Raw genomic sequence first — 23,237 nt, forward strand, 5'->3', positions numbered from 1 at the left:
GGAACATTCTTAAAGGTGATGAGGAACCTAGAATCAAGCAGCTGCTACCGCAATTATCCGTCAGAGTATATTAAAAAGGAGCATATTCGCCTTTTTGTGCTCTAAGGGGAGCATTTCTCCCATGGTTCCGTTTTTTCCTTCAAACACCAGGGTATGTCGTTCACATTAAAAGAGCTTTATGGGTCAGTAAAATTTTGATAGTTTACTAACGCGGAATAGAAATAACCAAAATTAATTTTAAACCTAAGAGTGTATTTCACATGCAGAAAAATTTTGCCTTTGGCTGTATTACAACACTCTCTCATCTTAGATTGCTACATTTTTACCGAATCCCCCTATATATTGACTCTGAACATCCTCAAATTATCGTCTGCACTCGAAAACCAAACCTTCTAAGTCAGCAGGAGGCTCTAAAAGTTATCCTAGCATGGGACGCCACAATGAAAGTTAACCCTTGGGGTGACTATATAAATTGATTCAGAAGGTATGCAAAATTTAGTTTACTAACAACATTTGTTTTTCAAAAGAAAAAACAGACATAAATTATAGTTATTGATTGAATGCTGTAAACAACTAACATACGGGTTAAGAGAAAAATGGACACGGATCGTGGGTGGCAGAAATGAGTCAGGTACTTGGCCCTAAAATGTGGATTACGCAATCTGAATTGATCTGACACTGAGCAGACTTTGATTGATAATCTACAGAAGGTTCTCAATATACGAGGTGCGACAGTAAAGTAATGAGACTGGTTTTCTTTGCAAGAAGTGGCAACCCTGCGGGCTTGCATAGGCAGAATATCTTTGACCTTGGTCTATAAGCTGCTTCTAGTCCAAGAAGCACACTTTTGCAACTGCTCAGTTATAAGTTGTGCTGTAATAAGTTAAAACGTGTTTGTGTCTATCGTCACGGAAATGGAACGGCATAATACTGCGCAAAGGTATTCCATTTCTTTTTGCGTTACATTGGGTGAAAACGCGACGACAACTTACGGTAAGCTTCAGAAGGCTTTTGGAGAGGTGGTTACGTCAAGAGCTCACGTTTTTCGTTGGCATAAAATGTTTAGTGAAGGCAGAACGAATGTTGATGATGAAGACCGCAGTGGACGACCATCAACCTCAAGGACGGATGTAAACTTGGCCAGGATGCGTGAACTCGTACGATCTGATCGAAGATTATCCGTGAAAATGACTGCAGAAGAACTGGACATCAATCGAGAAACGGTTCGTCTAATAATAACTGAAGATCTTGGTATGAGAAAGATTTCTGCAAATATGGTCCCCAAAAATCTCACGCCACAACAGCGAGAAACACGGAAAAACATGGCAGCCGAACTGTTGGAGCAAACGGAAATCAATCCGGATTTGTTGAGCCGTGTTATCACTGGTGATCAAAGTTAGTTTTTTCAGTACGATCCAGAGACAAAACGCCAAAGTTCTCAATGGTGCTCAAAGGGATCACCCAGACCATAAAAGGCTCGCATGTCAAAGTCAAAAGTGAAATGCATGCCTGTGTGCTTCTTTGATTCCAAGGTAATTGCTCATAAAGAGTGGGTGCCTCCTGAACAAACAGTTAACCAATATTACTACAAGGAAATTTTAGAAAGATTTCGTAAAAGAGTTCTTCGTGTCCGTGCCTACATTGCTGATAACTGGATTCTGCATCACGATAATGCACTGCTCTGTCAGTAGAGCAATTTTTAACCTCAAAACAAATTTCAGCACTACTACTGCCACCTTATTCATCAAATATCGCTCCGTGCGACATTTTTCTATTTGCAAAAGTCAAAACGGCGGTCAAGGTACACCATTTTCAAACAACCCAAGATGTCCAAAAAGCTGTGACGAAGGTCTTGGAGGATATTACAGAAGATTAGTTCGAGAAATGTTACCATCAATGGCAAAAGCGCTGGAAAAAGCGTGTGCAATCAGAAGGGAACTAATTTGAAGGAGACACGACTAAACTTGACTAAAACGGTGATCAACATTTTTTTTTCACATCAATTTCATTACTGTCACACCTCGTAGGTGCAGCTGAGAGCAAGTGGTGTTTGACATCTGTACTCCCTGATAAGGCCAGTGCAGCAGTATGTTACCCTGTTTACTTTGTGCAGTGATGTAAATTCCAGCTGTCGAGAAATGCACGGCGGTGACGAGACGTCGAGGCAGCATCTGTGAATCGACCGCGGCCACGGAAGAAATGAAACAATCTTTCTGTCCAGCGATCAGACAGACGGATCGCAATTCACTCTCTACCAGAGCCCTGAAATCACGGTAGATTTCAGTGTGTGACACACCCGTTGGCTGGTCGTACCAAGAACCAATTTGGCTCACTTATACGACAGAGGGCACAAGGATACCCAACATCGAGACTGGTAAACCAAGAACAAATAAGTGTGCCCTCAGCAAACGAATAGTCCGAGAAATTTGAAGCCACAGTGTTGGTACAGTAAGAAATTCACCACAGACTCTCCAGTCTAACTACTTACAAGTGAAGTCAGTCTCAGCACAGGTCCCAAGCACCAACCACACATTCCAGAGCTTCGACCAGAAGATGCTTCCAGACCGTTATGCAGTACAGACCTGTTATGCACTACATTTTATACATTGAAGGATTACTTAGATAAAACGGAGCAGGGGTTTGATAAAAAATGTTATACATGAAATGAAATGGTGGTATGGTATTATTGGCTGGGAGGCCCCATTCGGGGAGTTCGGCCGCCATATTGCAAGTCCTCTTTAGTTGTCGCCACTTCGGCGACTTGCGAGTCAATGATGATGAAGAACACACACCACCCAGTCCCCTGCAGGTATTCGAACCCGGGCCCCCTGCGTAGTAGGCGGTAACACTACCGCTACGCTCCGGAGACGGACAATGTTACACAAATAAATAATAATAATAATGATTATAAAGCGTCCAACATTCCACATAACACCTTCACTTTATGTTTTTTTCCCTTCTTCTTTCCTTTCTAGAAATACTTACCCCCAAGCTATGCACAGCACAATAATAACACCTCTTCCTCTTACTGAGGTCAATATCTCACTTATTATGGAGGGATACTGACTCAATTTTTCAGGATAGCAAATGGGAAGTTGCGGTACAGAAAATGGCCCAGAGATCACCAGTGTGTGTGTGTGTGTGTGTGTGTGTGTGTGTGTGTGTGTGTGTGTGTGTGTAGTGAGTGAAGTGTTATGAAACAATGTGTGTATATTGTGTGCAGTGACTGATAGTGAGATATGAGTGAACAGTGTGACATTACATTATTTAATAAGTCATTTGTAAGAAAAGTATTTCATACCAGGAGTAAATCTAATGATTGCCTTCGCACCTCTCTAGATAAAAAATTTCCGTTTTCCCGCAAAGTGCACGAACGACACTGCCTTCACCACGTCTTGCGCCAATCACATGGCTTTAGAGGCGCTAAATCTTCCCTTCCAGACGACAGCACAAATCCTGTCGAACCAGGACAAGAGTTAAGAAACCTTCATCTCTGTAAAAGAAAGAAACCGCCAATTGCCGGCTTTCTTTTTAAGTTTTCGCAGAGGTGGAAGATGTTTTACCCCGAAGTTGTGTCGCTTCCCATGGCAACAAGCGGACAGATACAATCTTAAAGATCTTTACTTAAATCGCCTGTGCCTTGGAGCATGTTAGTCGTAGCTATGGGGTGTGATAAAGATTCTCTCAACGTTTCTCAGACGCTGGAGTTTCTTATACAACCGAGGCGGCTAATGGAAGCGGGTCATAGGCATATTTCCAATACTGGCGAACACGAAATCTTGTGAATTTTTATCATGCATGGCTCTACACACAATGCCCGGTTCATGACTCCACTATGTAGACGCATCCCTACAGTCCATTGCCCCCAGCCCAGCCTTCCACTGGCGCCATGGCAGGTAGCAAATTTTCTTCTGGAGACCTATCTCGACTAGGGGCTGCTCTGTCTGCCCTGTCTGGCTGTGGACCTGTCCGGCAAGATTTACTGAGGTGTGGGCTCGCCGTCAATTGCATTCAACTTCCAACATGCTGTTTCTGAGAGCTAAGAACCATAAAAATACCTCATGCTTTTATCGCCCTACCAGGCTCCATCAACATCTGCTCAGTCGTTAACTTTCTAGAGTCTCGCTCAAGGTGTGTACGGTTGTAATTAAATCTTTAATAGTTTTCCGTATACAAAAGAGAAGTGAGAGAGTAAGTTGTCCCCTCCCAGCCCCAGCAGATGGCACCAGTTCAGATCCCGGCACCATCAAATTCTAGGCATGACCCTAGGCCAGCGGATCGAGGAAGCAGTGAACAGTTACATTATTAGTATCGGTTATTATACAAAGTTTGATGATGAGCGATTATGGAACTAGTTGTGATACATACCAATAAAGTATACATCAGGTGTCATTGGTTCAAATGGCTCTGAGCACTATGGGACTTAACATCTATGGTCATCAGTCCCCTAGAACTTAGAACTACTTAAACCTAACTAACCTAAGCACATCATTCAACACCCAGTCATCACGAGGCAGAGATCAGGTGTCATTGCATAATGTGTATCTTATTGATATATGGAGCACAGCAGTAAAATATGTTATTATTTTCAGGTACATCAACGATCTGGAAATCGTGCTGAGCACATCTATCTATGTCCTGTTGCTTACGAATGCACTAAATATTTGTTTGCATTCTTTTGGAATTGTAGCGGTAAGTGAGTATGTCTTGCTATATCGATGAAGGTGGCTCGTAATATGGTTTGTGTATGTAAGCGTTCAAGAGAGTAATTTGGTAAGGAAGTTAAACTTCAATACCGTTAATATGTCTGTATACTGAATATATGTTCCGATTGGCAAACACGTTTTTAGAACTCATATCAGGTGCAAAAATATAGTTAGAACATGTGTATGTGTCTTCTTTTCAGGATTCACGACTAAATGAAATGGCTGAAAACCGAAATCTGGAGTTAACACGCATGTGTTATGGGGAATTTAGAACTCTGTGGCACTAAAATAAACAAGATTTAGCTGGTTTTATTTTAGTAAAGTGTTGTGTGTTGAACAGTGTCGTTACTTGCCCTCTACGAACGGTGTCAGTAAAATATCTATGAAGAGAACGTCATTGTATACGGAATTTCTACCACTCTGCCAGTTGCACACATTGGTTCACTCTTTGAAGAACAGTGACGTGATACTGTCCACTGAAACTGGCATCATATAGAACCTGTTGATGGAGAGCCCATCGCTCGGGGTGGCTGCACCCCTATATCACGGCATACAGTAGCTAGGAACCCTAAACATGACTACTCTTAGGAATGACACAACTGGTAGCTGTCGTTACAGAGGCAACTCTTCGTATGAACGTCGACCAAGGCAGTGCCAGAGTAGTAATCTGATGCAAACAGCGTGAATAAGTACACTTAGGAGACGCAATCACTACTCTTGTCCACTCTGTTATGGGGTATTACTGCGTATGGGGTACTTTCCAGACGGGATTAAATGTGTACGTTGAAATAATTCAAAGACCGGCAGCTCGTTTTGGTCTTGTCGTGAAACAAGGCATACAGTTTCACAGACATGATACAACTGAGGTGGCAATAACTACAGATCCCTTCTAGGAACCTTTCAGCTATTGATGAAAACATCTAAATGCATTATTGAGCAACCTCAGACAGTAAGTAGTTTGTGGGGATTTCAGTGTAGACAGTTAGCAGTTTGTGGAGATTTCAATGTAGATTTCTCAAAAGATACGGACAGAAAAAATGAACTGGAATTATTATTTGAGTGCCTCAAACTAATTTCAATAGTCATTTTTCCAACTCGTGTGCAGCAAGATAGTAGGACACTGATTGATAACATTTTTATAGACAGTGCTCAGACTAAGAAAATTAATGTGTTCTCTATTGTTAATCGACTATTGCTCATACTGCACAGTTAATGGAAGTAAACAACATGGCACCGTGCAGGCCTAAGGAAGGTTCATAAAGAAGCAGTGAGGCTTATTAATGAGAACAGGATAAAATGTTTTAAGAGTATGTTGAGACAGGTGGTATGTGATGAGATGTTCATAGAAATAGATGCTAATGTCAGATTCAATTTTCTCCCAATTTATGTCAACATTTGGAAGCTGCTTTGTTAGAAAGTTAGGTGGAAGATGAATTAACAACAAGTAAGTCACCGAAACTAAAGGAATCAGAATCTCGCGTAAGAAGGAGAGGGAAACTTACATAAATGGTAGACTAAGTCAAGATCAGAAATTGCTTGTATACTACAAAAATTAGCGTAGTGCTTTAAGAAAAGTAAAAAAAAAAAGAAAAAAACAGAAATATGAACGTCTCAACAGAAATAAATAATGCAGATAACAACATAAAAATTATACAGGATATTGTAAAAAGGAACAATCAGTCAATGTAGAATATTCCATAACAAACTAAATGACAATGTTGTGACTGATAATTCACAAGTTGCCAGCAATTTTTACAATCACTTTCTAAATGTAGCAGCAAAAATATAATTCAATGGCTCAACTGAAGAACCAAGACAATATATTAAAAACGTAATTCCACAAGTAACTAAAAGTAGCACCAACATCCTTCACTGAAGTTAATACGATTACAAAAATTCTAAAAAGCAAAAGCAAACGTGGTTTTGATGAAATTTCAGACAGAATTCTCGGAAGTTGTTTAACTTAATATGTAAAATCTAATAATTACTAAAGAATTTCTTACCTTTTCCCAAGATATGCGAAAAGCAATGTACTCAAGAGTAGTAGCAGGCTTAAGTAGGAACAGTTAGCGTATCACTAGATTTCAGGAGGGTTGCTCAAATAAGAATCATAGTTATTCATTCACTCATAAAATAGTGCAGACTTTACGTAATGAAATCTCGGCAGCTGGTACTTTTGTTATCTTTTAAAGAAGGTTTGATTACATCTCACGTTACTCGCTTACAAAAGCTTAAGTTTTATGAAATTAATGGCTTTACACACAGCTGGTTTGAATCGTACTTAACCCGACAGTGCAACACCTGGGATCTCGACGTCAGTACTTGCAGCTAGTTTCACCAACCCTTACAGTTTCCATCGCTTTTCATTTTTATTTTAATGTATATTATGGAAGGAAGTGTTACTAAGTAAGTAGTATCATTACCAATCACTCTACTACATATTTTAAAAGAAAAATTCTACATTTTGGACAAAAACATTGAAACGCCCGCAAAACCCGCTGGGAAGAACAGGTGATTAGGATTGTGGAAAGTGCCAAATAAGGTGTCGGTCAGCTTCACATCAAACTGTAATTTATTGTAATTTAATAACACATTTGCAACCAAAGCGGCACATAGCCGAACTTTTACAACTACGAGTTTCAAACTCCAATTCCTTCACGGCTGAAGGCCTCCAAACAAGAAAACTTAAAAATCAAGAAGGTAAATTTCAAGTGACTGAAGACTCACAGTTCAAATTTTAAATAAAGTAATATATATATATATATATATATATATATATATATATATATATATATATATATATATTTACGAAAAACTACAAAGAACGAAACTCGTCTAGCTTGCAGAGGGAAAGCAGAAGGCGCTGTGGTTGGCCCGCTAGATGGTGCTGCCATAGGTCAAACGGATATCAACTACGTTTTTTAAAATAGGAACCCCCATTTTATTACATATTCGTGTAGTACGTAAAGAAATATGAATGTTTTAGTTCGACCACTTATTTCGCTTTGTGATGGATGGCGCTGAAACAGTCACAAAAGTATAAGTACGTGGTATCACGTAACATTCCGCCAGTGCAGACGGTATTTGCTTCGTGATACATTACTCGTGTTAAAATGGATCGTTTACCAATTGAGGAAAAGGTCGATATCGGGTTGATGTATGGCTATTCTGATCAAATCGCCCAACGGGCGTGTGCTATGTATGCTGCTCGGTATCCTGGACGACATCATCCAAGTGTCCGGACCGTTCGCCGGATATTTACGTATGTAAGCAAACAGGAAGTGTTCAGCCACATGTGAAACGTCAACCACGACCTGCAACAAATGATGATGCCCAAATAGGTGTATTAGCTGCTGTCGCGGCTAATCCGCACATCAGTAGCAGACAAATTGCGCGAGAATCTGTAATCTCAAAAACGTCGGTGTTGAGAGTGCTACATCAACATCGATTGCACCCGTACCATATTTCTATGCACCAGGAATTGCATGCCGACGACTTTGAACGTCGTGTACAGTTCTGCCACTGGGCACAAGAGAAATTACGGGACAATGACAGATTTTTTGCACGCGTTCTATTTAGCGACGAGGCACGTCAAGTTATTTTGAATTGCAAGCTCAGAGCGGTCGTGCAAACCGTATATTTACCGCCGTCTCCTGTGGCTGCGATCAGTAAAGCTAACGTCAATTGTAAAGGTGCTTGTGTAGTCAGGCTCCGTCATATTAAGTACACGTATGTTCTGACGGTCGAATGAGAGTCTGCACAGCTTCTACCGACAGCTGTTATCAAAATAATACGCGTATTCAGTGGAGTACTTGGTGGATACAGTCTTGGCATACAGGAAAAAAATTTTCAAGGAAAATTTATTTCTTTCAATTTTTAAAAACCTATCTAGTTTTCTTGTTTTTGCTTTTTCAGTCCACGCACTTTCCTCGACAGGTCACAGTTAATTCCACTTCAGAGATTTTAACACAACAGATTTCTCCAATTCCTTCATTTACCTTGTTGGCGAAGTTTTTGACATTATTTTTTTGCTGAAAATGGTCTGGCAGAAGAGCAAAAGAAAGATGCCTAAAAATTCTCTTCTTCTCAGTTGCTCTTTCGTATTCCTGTTGAAAAATAATAGACACTGAAAAGTTAGCGTCTTGGAAGCAATTGTCAAACGTTGTATCAATATGAAAATATTCTCTGGCTTACAAACCACCTGCATCTACTGACGGGTTAACAAACAGAATGAAAAAGAGGGTTCTGAATAATTACAACAATGTTGGAAGGGCACATACCAAGTGCGAGTCATATTCTCCTCGGAATGTTATTTTATAATAACAATTTTTTTTCTAGAATTATTTTGTTTCAGGTTTTCTCCTTCCTGCCCCCTTTGTAATACGTACATTTGTGCTTCAAGCAAGTAAACATTGCACAGAAATAAGTGATCTTATTTGGAATTCCGTTGGTGGATTTAACATACATCACCTCTGCATCTGGGCCACCAAACCACACACTGACGTGAGGAGGTGTCTTTCACAGAGATGTTAGTTACCTGTTGTGCTGGACGTCTCTGTCTCTCTCTCTCTCTATCTCTCTCTCTCTCTCTCTCTCTCACTCTCTCTCTCTCGGTGATCCAGCTAGAGGCTGCATTGATATCCATAATATGTCTCTCAAATGTTTGCGTGTGTGCGTTTGTGAGCGCATGTGTGTAACGAAGAAAAGCTAATAAAACTTTTGTAAAATGGTTGGATTTTCATAAAAACAGAAACTCAATTCTTGGATTACATAGCAAGAGAAAGATGTAAGGTGACGGTATTTGAACATTTTTATAAATGAGCACGAAACACAGAGGTGCGTGCGTGTATGTGCGGGACGGGGGGGGGGGGGGGGGGGCGGAGGCGCTCGCGCACGTGTGCTAAATGACACTAGTGTTCCAAATTCAGGTGAAGATGCTGAAGTAATTATCTTTATCATACCAGCAATTCAAGTTAAAATTACTTGTCGTTTGGCATGGAAATAGTATAATATTGCCAATACTGCTTTGGAACATGTTGCCATTTTACACAATCAGATAATACTTTTGGAAACAGTATAGTTTTGTCGAATATGTTCAAATATGGCACCATTTTTGCAGTTCACTTGAAGTTTACGTAATTTTTCTACATGGATGTACAACAGTACTGCCAACATTTTCTGAAGAGGGTACTGATTTATTCAATTCAGGACAAGTTCATGTATGTTTTTTAAGCTGTGTGTGCACATGTGAGATGACAGGTACAGCATTTTACATAAACATTTGATAAGTTATACAGGTCGCTCGGATAATTTCTAACAACACACTTCTTGGACTGTAATATCAATCGGTCTGTTAAGTATAACTTGGCTACCTGCACCGTCTTGGATTATTTTTAAAATCTCCCACCAGCGCCATCTTTCCTAATTTCCCATCAGCACCATGTCCCATATCTAAATTTCCCACCAGTGTAATTCGCATTTCCTAATTTCCCTCGAGCGCCATCTTGTATTTTCAAATTTCTCATTTGTGCCGTCCTGGATTTTTCGGCATCTACACCGCTGACTAGCGGCAAAAGCTCGAACTTTTTGCCGGGTAATACTTTGCTATACCACTTCCAGATCAAAGTAAGTTCGTCTCTAAAGAATACTAAATGCGACAAATGAAACGAACAAAGTTGGAAACAGCTCCCGGAAACACATCTAAGAAGCTAATGCATCCTAAAACAGAAAATAAACCAAATACGAAACTGTTTATTTCTGATCAGTACATGAGAATGAAACCGAAGCATAACATACACTTCAAAATATATTTTCACGTATTTCTATTTGATTCGTAAGAGATGAAGTGACACACCAACAGAATCTTTCATGTAGAGTGTTAGGTGTAACTGCCTGAATCATGTTTATATTACAAATCTCCTTGAAGTTTCTGTAGTGATTAAAATTAACTACCATTTCCGTTGAATGAAATAGTCTCACGTTTTTGGACTTTTTACCTTACTTTGTCACATGTGTTACATAACGGCATTCAAATAAAATGTTGTGTTATTGGTGGCTACGTGCATTAATTTTGCATACTGTTCTTATTTTAAAATTCCGCCCTTATAGGTGATGCAGGAGGGAGCAACAAGCTCGACCGTATTTAAGGAAGTGATCTCGTTTGCATCATTCCTGGCTCAGACAGGCTTATTCTGCTTCTTCGGACAGCTAATAATCGATCAGGTATTTAACATTTGCTATTACAACTTTCCACTATTTGTACTGTCTAGAATAAGAACTTTGATGTTTTTCAGTGTCGCTATATTTCTGTAAGAGACATCAAAGTACTTGGAAGAGATATTGAATGGAACGAATAGTGTATTGAAAAAGAGGTAATTAGATGAACATCAAGGAAAAAGTGTGAGGTAACGGAACTTAGTCGAAATAAATGACGTCCTGGTGAGTGAATTAGATCAGGAAATGAGGCACTAGACATAGTTGTTGTGTTTTGCCAGTGGCATAGCGAAATAACTGATGAGGCCCGAAACTGAGATGATATTGAAATGCAGACAGGCCATATCACGAAAAGCATTTCTGAAAAATAGGATTTTTTCCAGAAGACTACTCTTCTTTGATATCACAGTCACAATTCGTAATTTAAAACCAACAATCGAGGAACATGCTCATACTAACACGTACCGAGCCTCAACACGTCATCATCACCGTCGTCATTACCATCTTCATCGCCAGCATGGTTACTATCATCAACATCGTCAGCATAATCGATAGGATTAGGCACTTTAAGACTGTGCCATCTCCATGATTTCGAAATTGATCCGCGCAAATTTTCGATGCTCTCTTGGACTCAGATTCCGTCTAGCTGACTGAAGTCATAACCAAGACAATGTGAAGTACGGTAAATAACCACGTCGACCCCACGTAGGTAATGCGCGTCGGCCAAAGAAGAAAAGATGTTTGGTTTGGTTTGCGAGGCGCTCAACTGCGCGACCATCAGCGCCCGTACAAAGTCCCAATTTTTACACAGTCCAGTTTTTACACAGTCCATTCTAGCCACTGTCACAAATGATGATGATGATGATATGATGAGGACAACTCAAATACCCAGTCTCCGGGCGGAGAAAATCCCCAACCCGACCGGAATCGAACCCTGGATCCTGTGATCCAGAGGCAGCAAAACAAGAATGCATGTATCTTAGATTTATATACATATATTTGAAAATTGTGTACTTCATAATTAACTACAGATCTAAGGAATAACAATGTAAATAATTATATTTGAATTTTGTTATGGTTTTTTGGTCGCCTAAAGAGAATAACTTCATTTTTCGTAGCTCAGACGATCTGTGTTCTCTCAGGAGGCCTGACATATAACTTGTAGATATGGTAGTGAGGGCCGAAACCGGCATTGGTGGAGACTGTATCACCATTAGTCACAGTCTGGACAAGGAGTTAATTAATTTAGCTGGCATCAATTACGTGCAGACAAGAGGATAGTCCGCTCTAGATTTAAATACAACAGCCAGTCAGAAGGCAAGTAGTTTCTGCTGGCACAGTTTTCCACAACGGCTGCATCATGGAATCAGAACATGCCGTGGTTACCTCATTCCACCTAGTGACGTCTTCTATAGTAGCCTCCTTAGGCCAAGGATATAGCACTCCGTCTTCAGGCCATCCGACCGCCGTATCATCCTCAGCAGAGGATGCAGATAGGAGGGGCGTGTGGTCCACACACCGCTCTCCTGGCCATTAGGATGGTTGTCCGTGACCGGAGCCGGTACTATTCGGTCGAGTAGCTCCTCAATTGGCATCACGAGGCTGAGTGCACCCCGAAAAATGGCAACAGCGCATAGCGGCCCAGACGGTCACCCATCCCAGTGCCGGCCACGCCCAACAGTGCTTAACTTCGGTGATCTGACGGGAACCGCTGTATCCACTGCGGCAAGGCCGTTGCCCCTAAATGATATAAGGACGAACAAAAAGTGCTCAAACCTCAAAGACAAGATCATTTTATTGATAAGAAACTTGATTGACAGGTAGTTCATCCTTGTAGGAGTGTATGAAAACAATTTCAGACCAAATGAGACACACTTGTCGCAGTAAAGGACACCGATATTTCGTATCGCATGGGATTGAAATGATCGCCCCCTCTGGTGGCAACGGAGGCGTGTATTGTCGCGTATACAAAATCATACGGGTGCCGAGCAGCAACCTGCGACAGATTGTCCCAAGTATATTGCATCTCGCTGGAACTCAGCAATGATTTTTGCAGACCCTGAATACCAGTAAGTGTCAACCATGTCTCATACGCGTTCCATAGGCGAGAGATCTGGTGATCTTGCTGCCCGTGGCAGTTGTACATCCCAAAGAGAACGTTGTAACACAGCGGCCGCATATGAACGTGCGTTGTGTTAATGAAAAATGCATCACCTTCCTGTCAAATAAATGGCAGTACCACAGTGATAAAAACCTATCCAAGGTAAGGGCCACAGGTTATTTTATGTTACGGATACACCAGATGCGACTGCGACTTGTAATTGATACCCGCCCCTCCCCCTCCTCCCCCCTCCACCAATAAAGACTGCGGTGTTTGGGGAGTACTCAGTAACAGGCCGCGCACCAGGTTTACGCAGTACGACTGTACATTGCATCACTCGCATACAGTGAATGCCTACTCTCACCACTGAAGAAAACATAGTGTTATTCCACTGTCCATTTGACTCTTTCACGGCACCAGATAACCATACTTGATGGTATCGTGGTAATAGGTGGTATCCTGGCCGAAGAAATTGGTCTGTACGTATGGAAATGTTCCACAGGCTGAAATCAGCGACAAAGCACTGGTGCATTGTGGCCAACACGTGCAGCAACCCATCGATGCGTCTATCCGGCTTCTCAAAGACCCATTGGGTTCCCCTTCAAATGGTCCACGCTGTTCTACAGTGGCACGTACAAGGGATAGGCAAAATAATGTGAACGGTGGTAGTAATGGGATGGTTGTGTTTGACGGTCAAAAACGCAGTTGCGGCGCGTGTCCCGCTGGACTGTGAATGTCCAGTACGGACTACGCCTCAGTGCAGGTTGTTTAAGAGTAGTGCACACTTCCTATTTCATTCAGAGGACGAGGTCGACGTGAAATGAAAGACCTAACAGAGTTCCAAAGAGGGCAGATTTTGGGGGCCTGGTTAGCTGGAGCATCATTAACCCAGCGAGACAACTTATTGAATGTTTCAAGAGCAAAAATGGTCACGACAGCCAACACGAAATGTGGAAAGACATTATCGTGTAAACGTAATAGCGGGCGCAAACCTAAAATAAATGACAGAGATCGTCGTACGCTAACAAGAATTTTATCAAAGCAACACAAAGCTACGGTTGCTAAAGTGACTACAGAGTTCAATAGCCATCTTAGAGACCCCACATCTATCGACATTGTTCGCCGAGAACTCCATAAAGCGGAGATTAATGAGCTGCTATACAAAAACCATTAGTAAGGACAACCTATGCGCAGAGGCTTACAACATGGTGTCAGGAGCATAGATCCTCGACTGCTGATCAGTGAAAACACGTCATATGTTCCCACGAGTCAACATGCGTGACACATGCCGCATTTTGGCTCAAGCTTCATCTAAGAGGTCCAACTTTAACATCACCTCAGCTGAAAGAAATGCTCTATAAGAACTGAGAGGAGACGAAGACATCGTCATCTTACCTGCTGACAAAGGAAATGCTACTGTGCTTCTCTCACGCACACAATATAACATAAGGTATACAGACTATTCGACGATCCTGCATATAGTAAATTAAAAAGTGATCCGACGGGTAAGATCCAGAGGAAAACTGTGGAACTCATCAGGAAGAGATCGATTCCAGCGAAAGTCGCTAAGGGTTTGCGTCAACAGGCTGCAGTTCCTCCTACACTCTACGGCCTACCCAAGATTCATAAGAATGGGGTGCCTCTCCGTCCCATTGTAAGTAACATAGGAGCACCTACTTATTTTTTTGCCAAATACCTGACTTCACTATTGGGACCTTTCGTAGGCAAGTGCGACCATCACATTCGAAACTCTGAAGATTTTATAGGGCGCCTGAAAACCCTTAGATTGCAATCATTGGATCTGTTAGTAAGTTTCGATGTTGTGTCTTTACTTACAAAGGTGCCTCCAGGAGCTCATTAGCAACAACTTTGAGGAGGACATAGTAGCATTATTCAAACACGTGCTTACTTCAACATACTTCTTATTTGATGACCAATATTTTGAACAAGTGGACGGTGTTGCCATGGGGAGCCCTCTGTCTCCTGTGGTGGCCAATTATTTTATGGAGGACTTTGAAGAAAAAGCACTACAGTCAGCCACTCTCAAACCCTTTTGTTTTTTGCGGTATGTGGATGATACATTAATGGTGTGGTCACATGGCCTTGATACTCTACCTACGTTTCTTCAGCATCTGAATTCGCTCCATCCGAATATAAACTTCACAATGTAAGTGGAGAAATATGGTACTTTACCTTTTCCTGGTCTTGGTATGAAGGAAAGCAGATGGAACCTTGGGACACTGCGTCTACCGCAAGCCAACGCATACAGATCTATATCTGCAGGCCACAAGCTGCCATCATCCTGCACAATGCGGTAGTGCATTGCGTACGTTAGTTCATAGAGCACATGTGGTATCTGATCCTGAGAGCCTGTCGAGTGAAATACAACATTTGAAGAGAGTGTTCCGACAAAGCGGTTATTCTGAGAGACAGATACGTAATGCATTCAGGCCCAGAATGAAGATACGAAGACACCCACCACTTTCGCCTTTTTGCCGTATTTTGGTGTCATGTCGTCAAGAATCGGAAGAGTTCTCGGAAGATACGGAATTATTTGTGCTTTTCAACCATCTGCAGAACTGAGAAACCTGTTGGGTTCGGTTAAGAATGGCCTTGGACTGAGGAAATGTGGTGTGTACAAGATTCCTTGTCAGTGTGGGGCAGCATATATAGGCCAGACATGCCGCACAGTACAAGAACGCTGCGATGAACATCAGCGTCATACACGCCTTCGTCAACTGGAAAAGTCGGCAATTGCGAAACACTGCCTGAATAAAGGACATCATATGATTTATGAAAAGACGGAAGTTTTATCCCCGGCATCATCCTTCTGGGACCGTGTCATTAAGGATGCAATACATATCCGTACAACCGATAATCTCATCAACAGGGATACGGGATTTCGACTGAGCACAGCCTGGAACCCTGCATTGGCTGCTGTTAAATCACGACCCGAAAATAAAGATTCTTCGACAACAGGCCTGCTATGATACCGTCAGTCGTACCTAGCCACGAGCAAGGTTGAACCACCTAAAGATGTCGGACAGTTGCTCCGAAGAAATATTGTGGAATTTGCACAACGTGATCCGACGGCAAACCCGTGAAGACTATTTACAACACATCCGCCGGGAAAGTCACAACATTTTTCTAATTTCCAACATCGGGTCGGGTTTAAGTCTGGAGAACGCCAAAAGAAGTCTACAATCCTGATCGCTTGATCAAATTGTTAGGCAAGGGGGTGAAAGTATGATGGTGTGTGCCGCCATATAATGGTATTCCGCAGTTCCCATCATTACACCCATGGCCGTGTTACAGCCAACGATTATGTGAACATTTCCGAAAAACAATGTCATATTTCAGGACGATAATGCACCAACTAACACAGCCAGGACAGTACAATCGTGGCATGAGGAGCATGCAACTGAACTTCCCTTGCCAGCACAGTCCCTTGACTTGAACATTATCGAACCCTTGTGGGCGGTATTGGAGCGCAGACTCCAGAGTGATTTCCGCCTCCCTCGTCACTACAGGAGTTAGAAGAGGTTCTGACCGAAGAGTGGCATAACATTTGACTGGGAACGATGCAATCATTATATGCCGGTATTCCAAGATGAATCGCAGCTGTATTACGGGCAAATGGGGGTCCAACCCCTTATTAATAAACCATTCCCAAGTAAGTACAGTTGTTCACATTATATTCCCTATTCCCTGTAACTATTGGTGCGGCATGACTCTACCCTAGAAATATTGTTGCAAACACCGTTGACCTCTAAAGTCATCACAGTTACTGAATTCACGGTCAAAGCAGAGGGCGCACAGACCGGCGTCCTGAGCGCCATCTGATCACCGACTGTGTAAGTGAATCACTGTCACTACAACCCCTCAGTATGCACATATTATACTCTGGTACAACGGAATGTAGACCTTGAGGGTGTTCCATTTTCTCTGTGGCAGTTTACTTATAGAAATTCAGCTGGTCCTACAGCTGGGTTTTATGCAACCCGCAACACCTTCAAATACCAAGTTCAAGATTCTGATAGTCTGTCGCTCGCTACTCACAAACTATCAGTCCTACAGAAAAAAATCAACATGATCTTTTTGTCGGAAATTTAATGTAGTTAAATTTTTTACTGGGAGACGTTTTCGCTGGAGTCCACGGTTTTCGAGTTATTCAAGAAAAACGTGTATGAAGGCTACTTTTGAACGTTTCTCTTGAATTATTCGGAGCCTGTGACCTCTAGCGAACTAGCGAAACGTATACCAGTACAAAATGTAGCTAAATTAAATTTCCCGAAAAAAAAACATTCTTTTAAGCTTAAAGTTTGCACATAGCGAGAGAAAGAATATGGAAGTGTTACATGTGGTATTTGAGGGCGTTGTGGGTTTCATAAAACCGATAGATAGTCAGCTGAATCGAGCTGCAGACCGCGCATACCCCTATCTCTGCCGTGCTTAAGGCAGAAACAAACACCTAAATACCAGAGTGTGATGGAGGGCAGAAACCAGAGTTTCTCTCATTACGTACTGTGTGAAGTGGAGCCGAGAGTTACATTCTTTCTAATTTATAACGGAAATCAAGCATTGATTTTGACAATTGGACCACCTGTTTCTTTACTACTACGCATGTAGTAATATATCTAACCTAATTTCTACGAAATTCCCAATACTAATGCATTGGTTACCGCTTTTAACATTGGGCCATATGAAATGGCTACAGTTTGAAACATTGTATTGACAGTTATTTCCTTTTACAAGCGACAGAATTACAGTTCTTCAGTAAACTCCTGTTTTTGACCCATTATGAGTCATTTAGCAAACCGCATTCATAGGGGTAGAAGACAAAATATCAGTGTGGTATGGAGCATTTCGATTTCTGCCTTCCTCTTTTTTTCTTTCGGTTCTTAGCACGCTGGAGATTAAAAAATTGATGGCACAGCATAATCCTTCAGTCTATCCCCGATAATAATGACCCGAGGGTGAAACAGATTTGGGAGAAAATTGGCTATAGCTTAGGCTTACAATTTTCATTTTTCAAAGCAAAATTTCAAACTAGTCTTCCTACTTCATTAGTAGGAAAACTACACTCCTGGAAATGGAAAAAAGAACACATTGACACCGGTGTGTCAGACCCACCATACTTGCTCCGGACACTGCGAGAGGGCTATACAAGCAATGATCACACGCACGGCACAGCGGACACACCAGGAACCGCGGTGTTGGCCGTCGAATGGCGCTAGCTGCGCAGCATTTGTGCACCGCCGCCGTCAGTGTCAGCCAGTTTGCCGTGGCATACGGAGCTCCATCGCAGTCTTTAACACTGGTAGCATGCCGCGACGGCGTGGACGTGAACCGTATGTGCAGTTGACGGACTTTGAGCGAGGGCGTATAGTGGGCATGCGGGAGGCCGGGTGGACGTACCGCCGAATTGCTCAACACGTGGGGCGTGAGGTCTCCACAGTACATCGATGTTGTCGCCAGTGGTCGGCGGAAGGTGCACGTGCCCGTCGACCTGGGACCGGACCGCAGCGACGCACGGATGCACGCCAAGACCGTAGGATCCTACGCAGTGCCGTAGGGGACCGCACCGCCACTTCCCAGCAAATTAGGGACACTGTTGCTCCTGGGGTATCGGCGAGGACCATTCGCAACCGTCTCCATGAAGCTGGGCCACAGTCCCGCACACCGTTAGGCCGTCTTCCGCTCACGCCCCAACATCGTGCAGCCCGCCTCCAGTGGTGTCGCGACAGGCGTGAATGGAGGGACGAATGGAGACGTGTCGTCTTCAGCTTTGAGGGTCGCTTCTGCCTTGGTGTCAATGATGGTCGTATGCGTGTTTGGCGCCGTGCAGGTGAGCGCCACAATCAGGACTGCATACGACCGAGGCACACAGGGCCAACACCCGGCATCATGGTGTGGGGAGCGATCTCCTACACTGGCCGTACACCACTGGTGATCGTCGAGGGGACACTGAATAGTGCACGGTACATCCAAACCGTCATCGAACCCATCGTTCTACCATTCCTAGACCGGCAAGGGAACTTGCTGTTCCAACAGGACAATGCACGTCCGCATGTATCCCGTGCCACCCAACGTGCTCTAGAAGGTGTGAGTCAACTACCCTGGCCAGCAAGATCTCCGGATCTGTCCCCCATTGAGCATGTTTGGGACTGGATGAAGCGTCGTCTCACGCGGTCTGCACGTCCAGCACGAACGCTGGTCCAACTGAGGCGCCAGGTGGAAATGGCATGGCAAGCCGTTCCACAGGACTACATCCAGCATCTCTACGATCGTCTCCATGGGAGAATAGCAGCCTGCATTGCTGTGAAAGGTGGATATACACTGTACTAGTGCCGACATTGTGCATGCTCTGTTGCCTGTGTCTATGTGCCTGTGGTTCAGTCAGTGTGATCATGTGATGTATCTGACGCCAGGAATGTGTCAATAAAGTTTTCCCTTCCTGGGACAATGAATTCACGGTGTTCTTATTTCAATTTCCAGGAGTGTATAACTAGTTCCGAGACTATGTAAAAGAAATTATCAATTTTATATTATTGTACAGTATTGGAACTGAATAAACCTCTTCAACAAAGTCATGCAGCCAGTAAAAAAATGACTTTATTACTTAGGTTCCTCACTTGACGCGTTTCGGATTTATTTCCATCATCATTTATCTGTTACTTCAGCAAATACTTTGCACTTAATACCTCAAAAAAGCTTACAACATATTTTTAAGAAAATGGTATTAATTACCCTTATCATTCAGTTCAAATATTTGTACACAAATAAAACCTCTGAAGCACACGGTAACGGCGTGGCAACGAAATCATTCCATAGTTTCAGGCTATGAATTTGCTGACTTATTCTCAATAACTGTGTTCCCAAATTTGGTTGTATTTTTATAAAAACATTGCCTGTGGGAACGAAATGACGCTCCCTTTCAAGCAACTTTAGGTGAAACCAAACACTACACAAGGTTTCGCCATTGTAATAGAGAACCATTTACTAGAAGTACGACGATCAGGCCTCATCCCACATTGTGACGTCGTAGTCTATTTGTGTAGCCTTACTCTATTCAGGTACAATCTATAGCAATAATGCAATTGGTCAGAGAGGCAGAAATGTTACAAAACGCTCTAAATAAATAAATAAGCAAATAAAAAGGACGCCTCACGAAAGATTTAGCCGAGTGAGACGGAAATCGGTAGATGTGATGGACATGTACAGACATATAAATGATTACAATTCCGGAATAATTGGTTGATTTATACAAGAGAAACAGTTTCACAATCTGAGAAACAGCTTCACAAGTAGAGAAAGTTGAACAACTCTGGCCCTTGGCATTGATTGGCACAGTTGTTGGATGTTCTCCTGAGAGATACCGTGCCAAATTCTGGGAAATTGGCACGTTATATCGTCAAAATCCCGAGCTGGTTGGAGGGCCCTGCCCGTAAAGCTTCAAACGTTCTCAATAAGGGATAGATCCGGTGATCTTTCTGGTCGTGTTAGGGTTTGATAAGCACAGAGACAAGCAGCAGAAATTCGTAGCGTGTGCAGGTGGGCATTACGTTGCGGAAATGTAAGCCCAGGATGGATTTCCATAAAGGGCATCAAAATGGTGCGTAGAATATCCTCGACATACTGCTGTGCTGCAAGGTTAACGAGGATAACAACCAAAATGGTCATACTATGAAGAGAAGTGGCATCCGAGGCCACCACTGTTGGGCGATAGTCAGGTTGGTATCCCACCATTGTCAGGGGCGTGCTCCAGCAAGTCTTCGCTGATCCTCTGGTCTAAGTTCGAAGAGGGACTCATTTAGGAGCGGGACTCGTCACTGAAGACAATTCTACCTCAGTCAAAGCAGTTGCAGGCAGAGGAATGGTCTGGAGACGCCTTGGACAGCAGTGGGATACCAGGCTGACAGTCGCCCACTATACGTACCGACAACCAGGGCTGTTTGTCTGGTATCACATTTCTTTTCATAGCTGGACCCCTTCGGCTGTCATCCACGGCATCCTTACAGCACAGCAGTACTTCGACTATATTCTACGCTCCGTTTCGTTGCCCTACATGGCAAGCCATGTCTGGCTTACATTTCAGCAAGATAGTGCACATGTAAACACTGCGAGAGTTTCTACTGCTTGTCTTCGTGTTTGCCAATCTGTACCTTGACCAGCAAAGTTGCCAGATCTCTCCCCATTTGAGAACGGTTGGAGCATTATGGACAGGGCCCTCTAATCGTTTTGGGATTATGACGACCAAACGCGCCAATTGGACAGAATTTGGCACTGTGCCCTACCTGCTACTACAAACAGCACAGTGGCCACAGCATAGTGGCCACAGCATAGTGGCCAAGATAGACACGAAGCCCATGCCTACTACAGTAGTACAAGTTTATATGCCAACTAGCTCTGCAGATGACGAAGAAATTGAAGAAATGTATGATGAGATAAGAGAAATTATTCAGGTAGTGAAGAAAGGCGAAAATTTAACAGTCATGTGTGACTGGAATTCGACAGTAGGAAAATGGAGAGAAGGACACATAGTAGGTGAATATGGATTGGGGCTAAGAAATGAAAGAGCAAGCCGTCTGGTAGAATTTTGCACAGAGCATAACTTAATCATAGCTAACACTTGGTTCAAGAATCATAAAACAAGGTTGTATACATGGAAGAATCCTGGAGATACTAAAAGGTATCAGATAGATTATACAGGGTGAGTCACCTAACGTTACCGCTTGATATATTTCGTAAACCACATCAATAGTGTAATTGTTTAATACAAACCATACAAAAATGCACGGAAGTATGTTTTTTAACCCAAACCTATGGTTTTTTTAAATGGAACCACGTTCCTTATGTTAGCACATCTGAACATATAAACAAATACGTAATCAGTGCCGTTTGTTGCATTGTAAAATGTTAATTACATCCGGAGATATTGTAACCTAAAGTTGACGCTTGAAACCTCCGACGTTCAGTTGCCACGGTCGGCGAGCAGCATCTGCAGGAACATGTTTACGATGACGACCGTGTTTACGAGTGTGTCTGTAGTGCACTGTTGTGGTTTGGTCTAGCTGTCGCAGTGTCCGCATGTAGCGCTTGCTGCTATTGTTATTCTGCATTCGTCTCCGCACACAGACCAGCTGTAGTACACCGTGTTACCAGACGTCTGTGATAGTGTAGTGTTGTAGGAGCTGTGACCATGGTGTATTAGAACTCTGAAAAGGCGGAGATGATACTCATCTATGGCGAGTGTCGACGAAATGCAGCTGAAGCCTGCAGGGTGTGTGCAGAACGGTACCCGGACAGAGAGCATCCAACGTGCCGCACATTGCAAAACATCTACCGCCAACTGCATGCAACAGGTATGGTCGTAGCACGCAAACGGGTCCGTAACAGACCCGTCACAGGAGAAGCGGGTGCAGTTGGTGTGTTAGCTGCTGTTGCCATGAACCCACACATGAGTATACGGGACATTGCGAGAGCCGGTGGACTGAGTCAAAGTAGTGTCATGCGCATTCTGCATCGTCACCGCTTTCACCCGTTTCATGTGTCGCTACATCAGCAATTACATGGTGATGACTTTAATCATCGAGTGCAATTCTGTCAATGGACATTAACGGAGAATGCGTTGCAGTTCTACCTGTTTACCGATGAAGCAGGTTTCACAAACCACGGGCAATGAATATATGGTACATGCATTACTGGTAAGTGGACAATCCTCGCTGGCCCAGACAGGTAGAGCGTCAGCGACTGTGGACTGTAAATGCATGGTGCGGAAACATTGGCGACCACCTCATTGGTCCTCACTTCATTGCAGGCGCGCAAACAGCTGCAACATACATCGCGTTTGTAAAGAATGATCTGTTAACGTTGCTCGAAAATGTCCCACTGGAAACGCGTCGACGTATGTGGTATCAGCATGATGGTGCACCTGCACATTCCGCAATTAACACTAGGCTGACCCTTGACAGGATGTTCGACGGGCGTTTCATAGGACGTGGAGGCGCATAAATTGGCCAGCCCGTTCTCCTGATGTTACACCTCTGGACTTCTTTCTGTGGGGTACGTTAAAGAGGAATGTGTACCGTGATGTGCCTACAACCCCAGAGGATATGAAACAACGTATTGTGGCAGCCTGCGGCGACTTTACACCAGATGTACTGCGGCGTGTACGACATTCATTACGCCAGAGATTGCAATTGTGTGCAGCAAAT

General features: G+C 43.0%; 1 protein-coding gene and 1 pseudogene across 1 annotated transcript in view; one reads left to right on the forward strand and one right to left on the reverse strand.

Annotated features, from left to right (window-relative positions):
- Window positions 1-23,237, forward strand: part of LOC124619693 — a 68,428-nt gene that overhangs the window by 34,628 nt on the left and 10,563 nt on the right. Inside the window, exons 4-5 of the mRNA XM_047146244.1 lie at window positions 4,593-4,692; window positions 10,815-10,928. Of these exons, the coding sequence (XP_047002200.1) occupies window positions 4,593-4,692; window positions 10,815-10,928 (214 nt within the window). The remainder of the gene's footprint in view (window positions 1-4,592; window positions 4,693-10,814; window positions 10,929-23,237) is intronic.
- On the reverse strand, window positions 12,541-12,658 carry LOC124620421 (annotated as a pseudogene).

Source organism: Schistocerca americana, chromosome 6 (assembly GCF_021461395.2).
Source record: "Schistocerca americana isolate TAMUIC-IGC-003095 chromosome 6, iqSchAmer2.1, whole genome shotgun sequence".
Classification (NCBI taxonomy): Eukaryota; Metazoa; Arthropoda; class Insecta; order Orthoptera; family Acrididae; genus Schistocerca; species Schistocerca americana.